Below are 14,273 nucleotides of genomic sequence, written 5' to 3'. Positions count from 1 at the left end.
CCCTTCTCCCCAGCCGCCTCGTTACCCCTGCGGGCTTTACTTTTTTCTCCCTCAGCGGTTATTTTCATCCTTCCCCCCGCCCCCCCACCTTGCGTTAACTTTTTTTTCGCGATAAACAGTTCGCAGCAATTCCCACTTGCTGGCGGCCCTCCAGCACATCTCCGGAGCACGCTGCTCTCCCCGGCTGTATTTTTGTCCTTTTCCTCTCGCCTTCCCAACCCCGGCTGCCGTGTGCTGCCCTTGGGTGAAGGGGCTGCTGCGGGTGATGCTGCATCTGATGCTAACGGGCCTACCTGGTGGGTAATGCTGCTGCTTCTGCCTTTCTATTCCCCTCGTTTTCCTTTGCTTCGGCATGCCGAAATCAAAGCTGTGATTTGGGCTTGGAAATACAACGCAGAGACTGCCACAGGGCAGGTGACTGAGCTGGGCTTGGGGCGAAGGGGTGATAATTCTGGGTTCGTCTCGGGATAGCTGGGGTCCAGAACTCACCGCTGGCTTTAAGAGAATGAATGCCCATCTCTGCCTGGTACCGTAGCAGGCGGCACGTGGGAGGACTCGCAAGGTTTCCATATAAGAACATGGGAGAATTTATTTTGCACAGGCGAAGAAATGTGCCGAGTATGTGTTATTTATGAAACAGAAGGCAAGCTGTGTTTTCCATGGGCAGCTCCGAGAGTGTCAAAACTTTTCATTTAGAGATTGTAAAAACTGATTACCGCTGTTTAATAAGAACTGCATTTCAAGGAAATAACCGATGAAAAAAAGTAATGGGAGAAGATCCAGATAAACACAAAGAAATACAACCCCAGCACGCTTTGTTCTAAGGTGTAAAGATGGAGTTTTTTAGTTAGTTCCCATTTTTTTAACCGTATTGGGAAAGGCATTAAGAAAATGTGCCGAGAGGAGCTGGTTACGTTGATAGTGCTATTTTGGTAACTGCAATTTTTTTTTTATTGCTTGCATGTCACAATGTTTCGGGTTTTGGACTTGCAAATATGAGGCAGCCCTGATCAGGGGACGTGTCATTGGCTGTTTAATTCAAGGCTCAGATGACAGTTGCTACCGGTTTAGATTTTAGGGCTTTAGGTTTGAGGGTAAATCAGCCCGTTAAAACCTGCTGCTGTGGAATTTGGAGGGGAGAGGCTTTGGCGAACCCTCCGATGGTTGTTGACAGCCGGGTGTTTACCTCTGGGTCTGCATGTGGGCAAGCTGCCCGCTTCTTGGCACTGCCTGCTTCTTGGCACTGCCTACCTTTGCACGCATCTTAACGGGAAGATTCCCCTTAAGGTTGTTGGGTTTTTTAAAACAAAATGTGTGTGCAGTTGAGGCAGCCAGCAGCGGGACTGCGTCCCTCACCCAGAATTAGGTTGAGGCTGAAGCGCGAGTGCGGCAGGAGGATGTCTTTGTTACCCTCATTACACTGACACTGGAAACTTTATTTTTGGCCCTTTCACGAGATAGCATCTTCATGTTTCCTCTTCAACCGTCTCTTCTCTGCTTTGCATATTTACGGGGTTTGGGTGTTGGGTTTTTTACCCCTTCTCTCTGTTTGCCTGTGTCTCATCTTCTCCGTTCCTTCCCCTTCCCATCTCTCCCAGTTTGGGCTTCTTTGGGGCTGTACCCACTGGAGGGCGACAGACACCTTCCCCTCGGCCATGGGGTGCGGGGGCACCCTGACCCCTCCTGTCCCTCCGGGGGAGGGAAAGGCCGCTTCTTGATGTAATTTATTAACCTGCTGCTTTTACGGTGCAGTCTCAGGGTTGTTTTCTGCCATACTTTGCAAAAAGCAGGAAGTTGCAGATGGCACTGTGATGTTTGGAGGTTCTGAGAAGGTGGTTGCATGCTTGGGGATGCTAGATCAAAATCCTGGGGGTTTTTTTGTTCGTTTGTTCACAGATCTTGGTCTAAGAATCAGCAGAAATTTGGAATGTTTCAATTTTTATCTTACTTTACTGTAGCCAGGAGCAAAATTTGGCGTGCTACTCTTTGTTGGTAGTTGCTAATTTGTAGCTTCTGGGTGGGTTGCCTGGAGGTTTCTTAAATGCCACAGTTGAAGTGTTTGAGCTGTGGCAAGAAGCTTCTGTCTGTGTGAAATGCTGCATGAAAAGAGGCTCAATGGTGCCCTGGAAGGAGTGGAAGATGCTTTAGGTTGGCTTACTCTTGCTGTGTGATGCTTGGGAAGCCTCCCATGTCTGAGCATAGCTCTGTTGGTAAAGCCTCAGCAAGGATCTTGCCTTACAGTTAATCATTGCAAATACTTCAACAGGTTTTCCTTAAATCGATACTCTGCCTGACCAACACTGAGCTACATCTTAGTGGCTTCTAGCCAAGTCCTGTGGGATGGATATTTCCAAAGAGACCCTCAGGCACGAGCCTTTCAGCAGGCTGCTGTGTTTTCTGGGCAGCAGTGCTCCCACAATTTTCATCAGTGCACCTCAAAACTCAGCAGCAACCCCCTATTATTTCACTTTTACCCCTTGTGGGTTTTCCAGTGCCCCATAGCTTTGTCTCAATGCCCCAACAGCAGTGTTGCCAGTTCCATCATAAGGGGAGACTCTGCAATGGTGCTTTTAATTATGCTGGCCAGTGACTCTGAAAAGATTATGTTGATTTGTTACATTTAAATTTGTTATATTTAAGTTTAGCCATACTACAACACATTAAAATAGATGGGAAGGCCATGGTAGTTAAAGCCTTTTGCAAGTAATGCTTATTTGATAGGTCATACTGATAAACTGTAGATCATTTAAGAAGTGCAGCTTTGAATAGATTGCACAGTGAGATTAGTGCCTTTGACTTCTTCTCATCACTAACTTAATTTATGTGACAAGATTGCATCAGGGTTATGTTTTCTAAAGTAACCCTGAGTCCAGTCCTCTTAAGTGCTCTGTACACAGAACTCCAGTTTATTCTAGTGCTGTTCTGGGGGGCACTGCTTGTGGGATTGGGTCCTTGGCATTTAGAAGAAAAGCGTGAGGATGAAAATGCAGTGATTTAATATTTGTTGAATTTCTTCCATACATGCATATTTACTTGAGTCCTCAGCTGTTGTAGTGCCATGGATTTAATTGATTTGTGCTAGCTGACTATTATCCCAAGGCATGTAAGCTCTAGGCAATGCTTACAGAGAAGCTAATATTGGTGTAAGATAATGTGGTAGAAGTTAACTGAAACTGCCACTCAGTATTGTCCTTTTCCCCAAAAAAAACTGCCATTGGAAGGGCTACTGTGCTGCTAGACTGTGACTGAAGCTGTGGATGGTGCCCTAGAGCATCTTCTGTATTTATATCAGTCTCTCTCTTTGTTTTTTTCCCCCAACTGTGTCTAGATTTGCACCGACAGAAAGCCCTTCCAGTGCCAACGCTACACCTTGCTCCAAGAGCATCCTCCAAACCCACCAGTTGGGTTGGTGGAAGGGGAGCGTGAATCGCATCCATGTCCTGGCAGCGAGCTCTGGGTGGGAGGCAGCAGGGCGGGTGGCTCTTACAACCCGTGGGCTGTCGGGAAGGCCCGTGCATTTCAGCAGTTGCTGGGTTTCCTGTTGTGGTTCTCTGTCACCCAGAATGGTCACAGCCTTGAAGAACGCCTTTGCTGCTGTGGCTGCCCGACCTGGGTTTGAATGCAGTCACTGCTTGAGTGCTGGTGTGGAAAAACGATCACGCTGCACCAAAAGGCAGCAGGAGTGCCCTGCTGTGGGGTGTTGGTGTAGGCAGGCTGCCCCTGGTAGGAGAAAATCCCATACGCTGAGCCACGGCGTTATCAGTGAGCCAGACTGTAGTTAAAAGTGCTTTTTTTGCTTCAGATCACATGGCATTTGCATTTTATTTCGCTACTGCAGTGTAATTTCCTTGCTCTTGAGATGGACATAGTCAAATTTTCTGTCATGTTTTACATAGGATGAAACTCCTGTTTTGGCATTGGTACAGCATTCAGTGTCTTGATCTGCTTCAGATTATAAATTCATTCTGGTGAAATTCAGAAAACACTATCCGTGATAACATTGAAACATGTCTGACTTATCTAGACTCATTTTTTTCCTTTAAAATATCGTTTTTGCCTTTTCTTTTTCTCTTTTTTTTTTCCCAAACAGGAAGAGAAAATCCATTCAAGAGAGACTCTTCTTCATGTAAGTGTTATTTATGCTTGTTTATGAAATTACAAAAGGCTTATAAAGCTCATTAAAATGTTCAAATATTGAACATTTGCCATCTGTTTATAGAAACCAAGTATAGAGCATGTAAAAATAGGCTGTAGTTATACAGTAATAATGCTCAGCAACTGTTATATTAAACCTATCTGTGCGTATCACTGCAGAATTTAGAAACCATTGCAAAGCACTTTGCAGACATTTAAGCAACATGCCCATAAAGTTGATGTGTGAATCCTGGAGGGATAGCATTAAAATGGTTTGCCCAAAGCAGAGGAGACCCATAAGCAAGAGCTTGTTTTAGCACCCCAGAGTCCTTGATTCCCAAACCCTGTGACACAAGTCAGCTTCTCTGCCTTGGATCCTGCAAAATCCAAGTTCTGCCTCTAGAGCCAGTTGTTCGCATGCGTGTATCCTAGTGTGTGCATGTGTTTGTGTGGGTTGGAGAGAGTGTGTATACACGTATTTGGCCTCAAATAGCCTATAGGTATTTCAGTCCTTTTCTACAACCTATAGTGATACCCATTAAAATAAGAGTAGATGCCACCAGCCATTGGTGAATACTGTTGCAAATGTGGTGTGAAAGCATTTGGCCCCAGACTGACTGCTCGGTCAGGGTGAGCCCTCCGCAGTATTCTTCATGGGACCAAGAAAGCTGCATGTCAGAAAAATACAAGTTTTTTTTCCACACCATCTATTGACCCGATTTGCTTGCAGATCTCAGATTTGAAAACTCTTGAGTAGCACAGAAAGCTCCGCTCTGGTATTTCTTCCTAGTAGATAAATCTGATTAAATGTTTTAAGGGGCTGCATAGATAAAGACTCTCATTGCCTTGATGCAAAATTAGCTTAGCAAGGACAACAACTGCATTGTTCCCAATGCAGGGCCCGCTTTGCGTAACTTCCAAGCATGTACCGCGTCCAGTGGCATGGCAAGCCCACGACCGCTCACCTCAGGCTGATTTCCCATAAGTCAACATTTTTATTTTATTTGTTTTTTTTAAATAACATGTATCTCAGAATTGCAGCACTCCATTATGCTTGCGTAGCAACTGCTGGTTAATATGTAGCAAAACGCCGTGTGGTAACAAATGTGTTTTTTTGCTATTGTTGAGCTGGAATGTGAGTTCAGCTTTTAGATAAAAGTGGCTTGCGCAAGGCGCCCCGGTAGACCATGATCTCTGTGGCTTGTACGGTAGTTCTGTAGGCAACTGTGTTCTGCTCTTCCTCTCCCCTGCGCTTCCCTTCATCTTCCACGTGAGCGAGGGGTGGGCTTACATGAAGGCAGGGAGCTGGCAGCCCTTTGCATCCCGCAAAGCGCCGATGCGGGGTTTATTTTAAGCCTGTTGCTAGTGAAGCATCTGTTGAAAACGCTCTTTCTTCTGGTTGCGTTTCTAGCAGAAACGTTGTAAGATGCCTTATTTAATAGCTTTAAACCAGAAGTGTTCTTTGGCTGGTTTTATGGATATCATAAGACAGTCTTTAAAAAAAAGAAAAAAATATAGCCAGTAGTAAGTGAAGGATACCCACAAAGGATTAAAGAATCGTTCTTCCCTGCAGCTGGAATCCTAACTGAGAGTAGCTTAAGAGTTTGTATCTTTGAGAAAGTACATCATCATTTTTAAAAGGTAACGGACAAGGAAAAATTCCAGAAGGCTTTTGATCATGACCATTTTCCAAATTTGTAGCTCCTTTTTATTTCATTCTAGTGTAGGAAATTCAAACCTCTTGAAAAGCCTGTGAAGCACATGCTTCCCAAAGATTTTAAATGAGAAACAGTGTAATAAAGCTTCCTTTAAGGGAAGAAGCTTCCAAACAGAGAAGAACCCAAACGGACAAACCCTACAGCAGTGACTGTATGGTGTCTGGAAACTGCAGGAAAAGCACACAGTGCAGATCTGAAGAGTTTGGTCTAGAGATTTCAGTATTACAAGTAACAGGGAGCTTCCTAGGTCCGACACATGTACTCCAAAATAACTGAGTAATGAAAAGTTGTGGTCCAGAGGCCATTTGCGGTGCAGCCTTCCATCACCTGCTGTGGCTTTTCAACAGCTAACGGCAAGCTTTGAGCATCAGAGCCTCTCTCTTCTGGTTCTGTGCATGAAATATTACGACCTTGACTCGATAACTCTATTTGTGCCTGCCTGTGCATTGGCTCCCCTTGGCTTCTTCAACTGTGTGAGTTTCCAAAAGAGAGTTAAACTCCAGGGATGGAAATAGCGAGACTAGAGCGAAATGGCAGGATCGTGAAGCATCCAGGACAGGGACCTCTCCCAGACCCAGTTCACAGGAGTTTGGGTTCTGTGGTGGTGAATGCTTGGGAGGGATTAACCCCTCAGGACTGTGACTTGGACCGGTCACTGTGACAGGAGGTGACCATTTTGAGAAAGGACTCTTTGTGACAGTAACCAGCCATATGTAGTTGTAATGATAAGAAAGGGACCATCTTATTGTAGTCACTTTGCGACAAATACTACCACAATTCATTACTTTCCATCAGTGCCTCATCCTATGGAGGAATCACCACTGCCCATCTACATTGAGGAGGGGACAGAAGTCCCGATTGGTGAGTGCAGTTGGGATGGGATATGTTTAAGGGGGGGTATAATGGTACCTGGGTTTTATATTCCTCACATTTGTGTATACCCATTTGTCATTGAAAATGATAAGGCCTTTTGCAAATGTTTGGGGATTTTAATTTCATTTTCTTAATGCGAGTGTGTTTTAGAGCTCCTGAGGATCGTTAAATACCGCTGGTGTTGGTTTTTCAGCTAAACGTAAATCAAAGTGTATAATTTATGCAGTGACATTGAAAGCTTCCATGCGGAATCTCATTAACACAAGGCTGGGGAGGACCCTGAATATCAGGAGAGGTAGTTCCTGCTGCAGCCTTTGACCTCATTATTGAGATACTCTGCCAGCTGCATTAGCAGTTCTTGTCCTGCTCATACTGTCCTGCCCGGCATCCAGCAGACTCACCTCGCACACACCACCGAATGGCCGGAAGAGAGCTAGAGAGCTTTGCCGTTGCCTGTGTTGCACATGGAAGTGCTGCACCCCGCCACGTCTGAGCTCTGGTCTGGATGCATTGCCACTACGTGGGTACATAGGTGTGTGTAGATGGGGGGTTTTTTAAGTAGAGGAGCGGTCTTCCAGATAACCCACAAAGAAGGAGACTAAAAGATCAGTAAGTTGCTCTGTGGTGATCTCTTTGAGCTGTAGAAAACTGTGACAGCAGCGTTTCCCAGAGCCCCTTGTTCAGCCCGTTCCCAATGGCGTGTAAGTGTGCCTTGGCTACCACCTTGGGATTCTGCCCTGTTGAGCAGATCTGTCTCTTCAGATAACTTATTCTGAATTTTTCCATTCCTAGATTCAAGCAATTGCTTCTTGTCCTACTATCTTTCGAGCTAAATTAATCACCTTCCTCTACACACAGTACCTTGAAGGTATTTATAGCTGGATCTCAGCCCAGGAGTCTTCTCATTTATAGACTGTATTAATTTAGCTCTCTTACTCTTTCCTTAGATCATTTTTATTGTCCTTATTTGTATTTCCTTTAGTTTTTGATCTCCTTTCTAATCTGTGGAGGCTTGAGCATCTCATACTACATCCACTGTGGTTGTTTTGACATAGCATTATGCTTTCGATTTCCGTACTATCCCTTCATATGTACGCATCCAGAAATAGCTTTTGACCCTTCTCCTGCATCACTCAGTAGCATCATACAGCGAAACTGTATTACTTGGAATTTTATATTTTTATATGTATTACAGCTGTCATCTGCGCATTACAGCTGTCATCTGCGCATTACTGCAGACTGCTTTTCCAGCTTCATCATACTTGTTTGCATATGTTTTCTAACTTTTCTTTCCTCTAGTTATAAAAGGTCATAATGTAAAAGCTGACAGATTTAGCCTTCTCCTTGTCTTCATTTTGTACCTTTTGTCATGATGCAGTTGTTGCTGTAGCCCTTCTATGCATGCCACGATGTGGTCTTTCCCAGAGCAGATCATCACCTTTTCTGTGATTGTAGTCAGCTGAATGCCTGCTCAACATCAGACCCATCTTTCAGACCTATTAAGGCTAAATTCTGTCATGGCCTCATGGTATTTCATCTAGTCTTTCCCATTACACTAGGAAACCTGCACTGCTGGGATGGTGGCACCCACACCAAGAAAAATACTGTAAGGCTCATCAAAACTGACAAAATGATAAAAAAAACCCCAAACCAAACAGCTATGACAGCTATGAACGAAAAGGTTTTTAAAGGATGTTGGTTCAGTGCTGTCATGAAACAAGTTTGTTGGATCAAGCTCTGAACAGCAGCGGTAGCTGTGAAAGGCCTGGGGGGGTCATCGTGTTTACTTCTTTCAAATAAGTATCTGGACTGTCAATACAGCAAACTGTGGTTGAGGGGGAATGAGTGGAAAAAGTAAAGGATGCAGAAATGAGAGCGAACCACAAGCTCCGAGTCTGGTATTTGAATGCCTGACATGGGTCAGGGTTTTTATAATAGTGGGATGCAGTATAAATTGTCAAGCTGGGAGGTCACCTGCAAAATTCTGATCTGGTCTGGCTCTCAATTTTGGTCCTACTTTTCATTGAGCTTACCAGGGTGATCCAGATCCAGAGTGCACATCTGCACCTGTATAGCCCAGAATAGGAGTAAAAAGAAGTCCTATCTGAGCTTCGGCTGGGGAAGAATAACACACAGTGCAGTTGTTAAAACAGTTCAGCGCAACTATCATTTACTATAAAAAGGTTGTTTGGAGAACTTGGAATCTGTTTCCTAATCTAAAACACATTTGGGATGGTATATGGAGTGCATACTGTTCTGGCCCAAGCCTGACTGGTGGTGGTTGATCTCTTTGTAGCTTCTGTATGTATTTTAAAAAACAGAGAAATCAGTAGGTTCTTTCAGAGTCTAAATTTAACAACCCTAATTATTTCAAGCAATTTAAAAAGGAATATAAATCTCACTTGTTTATTACAGCTGCTTCACGAAAACAGCAGCTACTAATAATACTCTATAATGAAGATCCAGCTAACACTGTCGTGAGTTAACCAACAAGAGAAGGAACGTGTGGGATTTGGACAAAAGTGGCATTTCCTTCTCTAGAGGAAGGATCTTTGTATTGAGGAGAGGGTGGTTATTATCTAAATACCGTTTTTGTCTCTTTGGGTGAAATGAAGACTTTGATATTTCTGCATAGATGAATTTGGCTTTTGATTGGCAAAAAATCTGAGCTCTCCTTAATTTTTATGTACTTTTGCACTAGGTAAGCGAGATGCAACAAACATGTTCCTAAATCAAAGATATTTCTGAGGAGATGGAGAATATTTTCTGAGCGCTAGCAAAGCATCTACAGAATAACAATAAAAGAGTGCAAGTCAGACAGTCTTGGTCTGACAGTCTTGGTTCGGGCACAATTTCAACCGTCTTCCACACAATTAGACAGTTCAGGAGATCCAAAGTGAGTAAAAAGGCAGAGCAGGTCATTATTCACCATTGCCATTGATGCTGAGGTCATGACCATATTCACCAATCACCTTTTGGAACCTCTTGTGTTAAGCACTGAAGAAAAGAGCTGAGGCCACACAGTCCGTAAGAACACTTTGTATTTTACACATGGTGTATAATTTTTACATTTTACAAAGCAAAAAACCCAGGAACAAAATATTTGTGTTGGCAATCGTTGCATTTGGCCCGTACAGAACACCACCGAGGGAATTATTGCCTCCTCGGAGATCAGGGAGCAGTAGAGCTGTGAGTTGTTTGTTTGTGTTTTTCCTTCCAAGTCACATTTTGAGAGGTTAGTGTTAATACCTGTGAAATTAGCTGCAAAGACATAGAAATTCATGGTCTAATTGTCAGCTGATTTACTCCAGCGTAGCTTTGTTGATTCCAGGTAGCATTGCTGTTGCTTTATCACTGTGTAAGCCATATCAAAGTCAGACCACCTTTGTCAGGAAGGAGACAGACCTGCTGACCTTGAAACCCAAGGCACTCGTGCTGTAGCTCTTGAGTCCCCAAGTGGGCAAAATCCCAGTGGTCCACTTTTATCTTACTGATCCGCTTTTGCTGATGAATAGCACTGGCTTCAGTGGGCTTAATTCAAATGCATACAAGTGCTACATAGACCTCATCTGTATAGGATTCTCTTCCTACCCCTTAAATCATCTCGGTATAATGGAAAGCTCCATTAGCACTCTGAAGCCATATTCTCGTGGTAGTACTCACAAGTCATGGTGTAGCCTGAGCTCGTTTGAGTAGTCTTGGTTTTAGGAGAAGATTTCTTCTGCCGCTGTTCAGTCCCTGCTTTTAAGCATCTCTGATGTCTTATTAATGAGAAAATCTTCATTTCCAGCCTACTTCTGCTCTTGGGCAGACTCATTGAAAAACACATGCCATGTTGGTTTTCTCCCTCCTTTGGCAAGAGAGTTAAAGCTCGTTATTAAGTGGGATAAGCATGAAGTGCACCTTTCCTAGAAAGGGAGAGTATCCGACACCTTATAGAGAGCTGGCTCTGCGTCTCTCCAGGTGATTGCCGTCCCTCATAAAAGAACCATTTCTGTCATATGCGCTTCAGGGCTTGCTCTCTCACGGGGTGCTGGCACACAGAAAGCTTGATTTTTGCCAGGTACTGAGTGCCTTCTGCAAGGTACTGAGTGCCCTCCTATCCTTTGCAGCCAAAAAGGAGTTGATGACTCCTGGCATCAGGCAAATCTGGACCCAGAAGACCACAGGTAGTATTTACCAATTATTTATGTGCTTTCGCATGCCAGAAGTTGTCTGAATTGATTTCCCTAGCATATAAGAGATTTCAGGCATTAATGACACTTGCCTGCCACTGAAAACAGTATTATTTTAATAAAAATAGTAATAATACAATAATAAGCATGACATTTATTGCATTGCCTTGGGGAAATTAAACCCCCTCCCAGTTAACTACAGTCCAAGCTCTTTAGAGCTGTTGCAAATGTATGAGTTATATACTCTGAATGAGAACCATATGCCAATTGTTCGTGGTGCAGTGAGTCACAGGACACGCTGTGAAAGCAATAATGGCTTGGCATGCGTTGTCATGTTCAGTAGGGTTTTTTGTTTGGTTTTCCTTAAGGAATATGTTTTTACTCTGACAATAAAATGAGTGTCGTCTAATATGCTGCCACCAGGGACTGTTGCTTATTTTGTACTTAACCTGGAGCTTACTCATTTGTCACTCACTGCACACACCCTCTGTTACCTTCTCCTCTCCAACTGCTTGTATTGTATGCATGCAGTATCAGCATATGAAGATTGAGTTTTCTACTTGGTTCTGTCTTGTCTTTTTGTGTTAATCCTCTTCTCCTTTTTCTTCCTCATCTTCTTTCTTTGTCCGATAGGGAAATTCAGATTGGTTATAGTGAAAAAATGTTCACCCTGAGAGAAGTGAAGCAGTGGGACAGGTTGCTCAGAGATTGTACAGTATCCATTCTTGGAAGTTTTCAGAGCTTGACCAGATAAGGCCATCAGCAACCTAGTCTGATTTTGGTGTTGGCCCTTTGCACAAGAGGCTGGGCTACGTGACCTCCAGACGTGCCTTCTAACCTAAATTATTTTAAGGTTCTGTATACTACCCAGTTCACCTTCTGATTCAGCCGTGGTGATGTGTGTGCCATTAACTTCTCACCTCCCATGAGAGTCACTGTCATTCACACCAGCATAGAATAGGAACAACCTCCTGAAGGTCAATGAAATTACATTGGTTTTACTCATGTGGGATCACAATCAAGATGTAAATGGTAACCTCAGATGAGATTAGTAGGTGAAATTTCGGTATCTCTCAATTTAATTGGAATTTTAACCAGGATTTCACTTAAGATCTCTTCAAATCTTCATTAAGTACCAACTGAAGTTATCAGTTGAAGAGTTTGATGCATAATTGTATCAGGACAATAAGTATTTAAAAAGTTAAGATTGCCCTTTTTTCCCCTTCAAGTTACAAATCCTATTCTCTAGCAGCCTGGAAGAGATCTTTAGAGTATTTAGGTTTTAGTGAGTCACCAACTGCCCTTGCTCTGTCGTTACGTGATGGTTTCCTCATGCGGCTGTAACCACGTGAGGGAGTTAATGCTGCACAGAGCATCTGCTCCTCAGCTAAACGCCTCCCCAGCCCTGCAGCTGTCTGCCAAAGAGCCTCGGCCGTGCAGAGGAGTGTCTGCGAGCTCTGTGGGGTAGCAAGTTTTCGTGGTTTGGCCCGTAGGCTAGCCAAAAATCGCCCTATGTCAGAATAATGTTAATTTAACTGCCAAAAGGAAGCAAAACCACACTGAGATCCACCATATCAGCCTAGGGAATTTTCAACAATGATCTAGCAATTATAAAAAATAAAAAATAAACAGCCAAAACCAAAGAAATGCCCAATTGTCAGGAAGAAGAAATATAGGAATAGCTTTTTAGGGTTGCTCTTTCAGGTCTGCCAAGATAAGGTGATTTTTCTCCATAACTCTCCTTTATCAGCGAGAAGTATACTGCTTATGCAAACACCTTATTTCCCATCAGGCTCTGTAAAAAGTAAAGTTTACGAATGTTGCTGCTATAGTAGATTGAGGAAAGACTAAATATGAGCAACCAGAAGCCTTTGTTGTCCCTTTTTATGCAAGGCAGAATTCTAAACTGAAGATTTTATAGGACAGACTTGTTTTCCTATACTTTTTCTAGTTATTGCTGCCCTCCCTCTTCTGTAACCATGTCGGTTTTCCTCATACAGATCCTCTTTAAATGAAGTAGAGAGTTGCTCTTTCAAATGTGAAAAGGTATTGTGCCGTGTATGTACAGGGAATATAATAACAGAAGATACTGTTTGTAGGATTGAAGGTCCCTTCTCCTCCCACTCTTCCTGCAGTACACAAGCTATATATTACAAGTCAAATTTAATAAATAATATTCACATAAGGAATCTAAAGCAATACATCTGACTTTGAACCACCTAGGTTTCTCCTTCTGCAAAACAATCAGAAGTTCATGTAGCTCTTGTGCACGTCACTTCCTTAGAAAAATCCAGAAAAGTAAGCCAAAGGAAGTTCTCTCACTTATTACCAATAGTTTACACATGGAGTGTTTTTATGGCTGTCTCAGCTGTTTGTCACGTACTCATCGTCTTTGATGGAACTGCAAACAGTTTCCTACCTGTCTGTAATTAGCTTTTGCACACAAAAAAACCCAACATGAAAAACAGTTGTAGTCATGATGAAACCAGCTTTGGATGTTAAAGGTTAATGTGCCACAGTGGTATCTAGTGTAAGTGTGTTTGACTAAATGAAATCGCACTGAGAAGATCCTCAACTGTTCACCTTTATGAACTGACCAACAGGAGTATGTTGAGTTTATAGTCAGGACTGTAAAAGCAACCTGCAGTGAAAACCATCAGCTGGTGTTTGTTTGGAAAGAGGAGAGATGGATAAAAATACTCAGGCAGTTCATATATTGTCACGCTGTATTCGGGGATGCTTACTTGCAAAAACCAACAGAAAATTGGGGGATTGACACCAAGATAAAGGTAGGACTGCAGATACTTGTTTCTTGCCTTGAAGCCAGCCTTGCTCTTAAGACGTTGCCCTCAGAGGCAGCAGTTGCAGGGTGAATTTGCTGGAGCTTTTGTCCAAGTAGTGTGTGTGATCAGGGTTTTGTTTGTGCTTGGTGTGGGCTCTGCACTTTGCAGACCGTGGTATGCAGAAGTGGTTTGTATGTTAGTTTCCTTGGAGAAGTGAAGTATTTGTTCTGGCACTATTTGGTTTTCGTATCTCTTGACATAAAACTGAGTGCAGCTCTCCATATATGAAAGCTGATGACAGAGGTCCGTGGCAAAAGTGGAGTGAAAACACACCTCTGATGGGGAAATCAGCCTGAATCATGTGGTATTTAAAAGCCTCTTGTAGTGGTGAATACCAAAGGTTTTACTTCCAACTCGGACCTTCAAAACAAGGGAGTAGTGATCAAAAATTTTTGATTTTCAATCAAATAATGTCTGTTGAGAGGACTGTAGGACATAGCAGTTATTCCTTCTGAAATGCCCTCCAGGAGCGTGGTGAGTGACTGGGGCTGGCCATGGAAGCTCAGAGGACGGAGATGCAGCTGGAGACG

General features: G+C 43.3%; 1 protein-coding gene across 2 annotated transcripts in view; it reads left to right on the top strand.

The window, feature by feature from the left end:
• The first annotated feature begins 4,086 nt into the window (after positions 1–4,086).
• The window catches only part of SLC6A6 (solute carrier family 6 (neurotransmitter transporter), member 6), a 46,943-nt gene continuing 36,756 nt past the window's right edge, over positions 4,087–14,273 (top strand). Inside the window, exons 1-2 of one of the 2 annotated variants that reach the window (XM_009875852.1) lie at positions 4,091–4,126; positions 6,648–6,713. In XM_009875852.1, the coding sequence (XP_009874154.1) occupies positions 6,659–6,713 (55 nt within the window). In that variant the 5' untranslated portion in view covers positions 4,091–4,126; positions 6,648–6,658. Of the gene's footprint in view, positions 4,127–6,647; positions 6,714–14,273 lie in introns of both variants that reach the window. The other variant, XM_009875853.1, reaches the window with a different exon arrangement.

The sequence above is a fragment of the Apaloderma vittatum genome, unplaced genomic scaffold (assembly GCF_000703405.1).
Source record: "Apaloderma vittatum isolate BGI_N311 unplaced genomic scaffold, ASM70340v1 scaffold3289, whole genome shotgun sequence".
Lineage (NCBI taxonomy): Eukaryota > Metazoa > Chordata > Aves > Trogoniformes > Trogonidae > Apaloderma > Apaloderma vittatum.
Note: the sequence above shows the minus strand (reverse complement) of the source record. Positions and strands in the feature narration are given on the sequence as shown.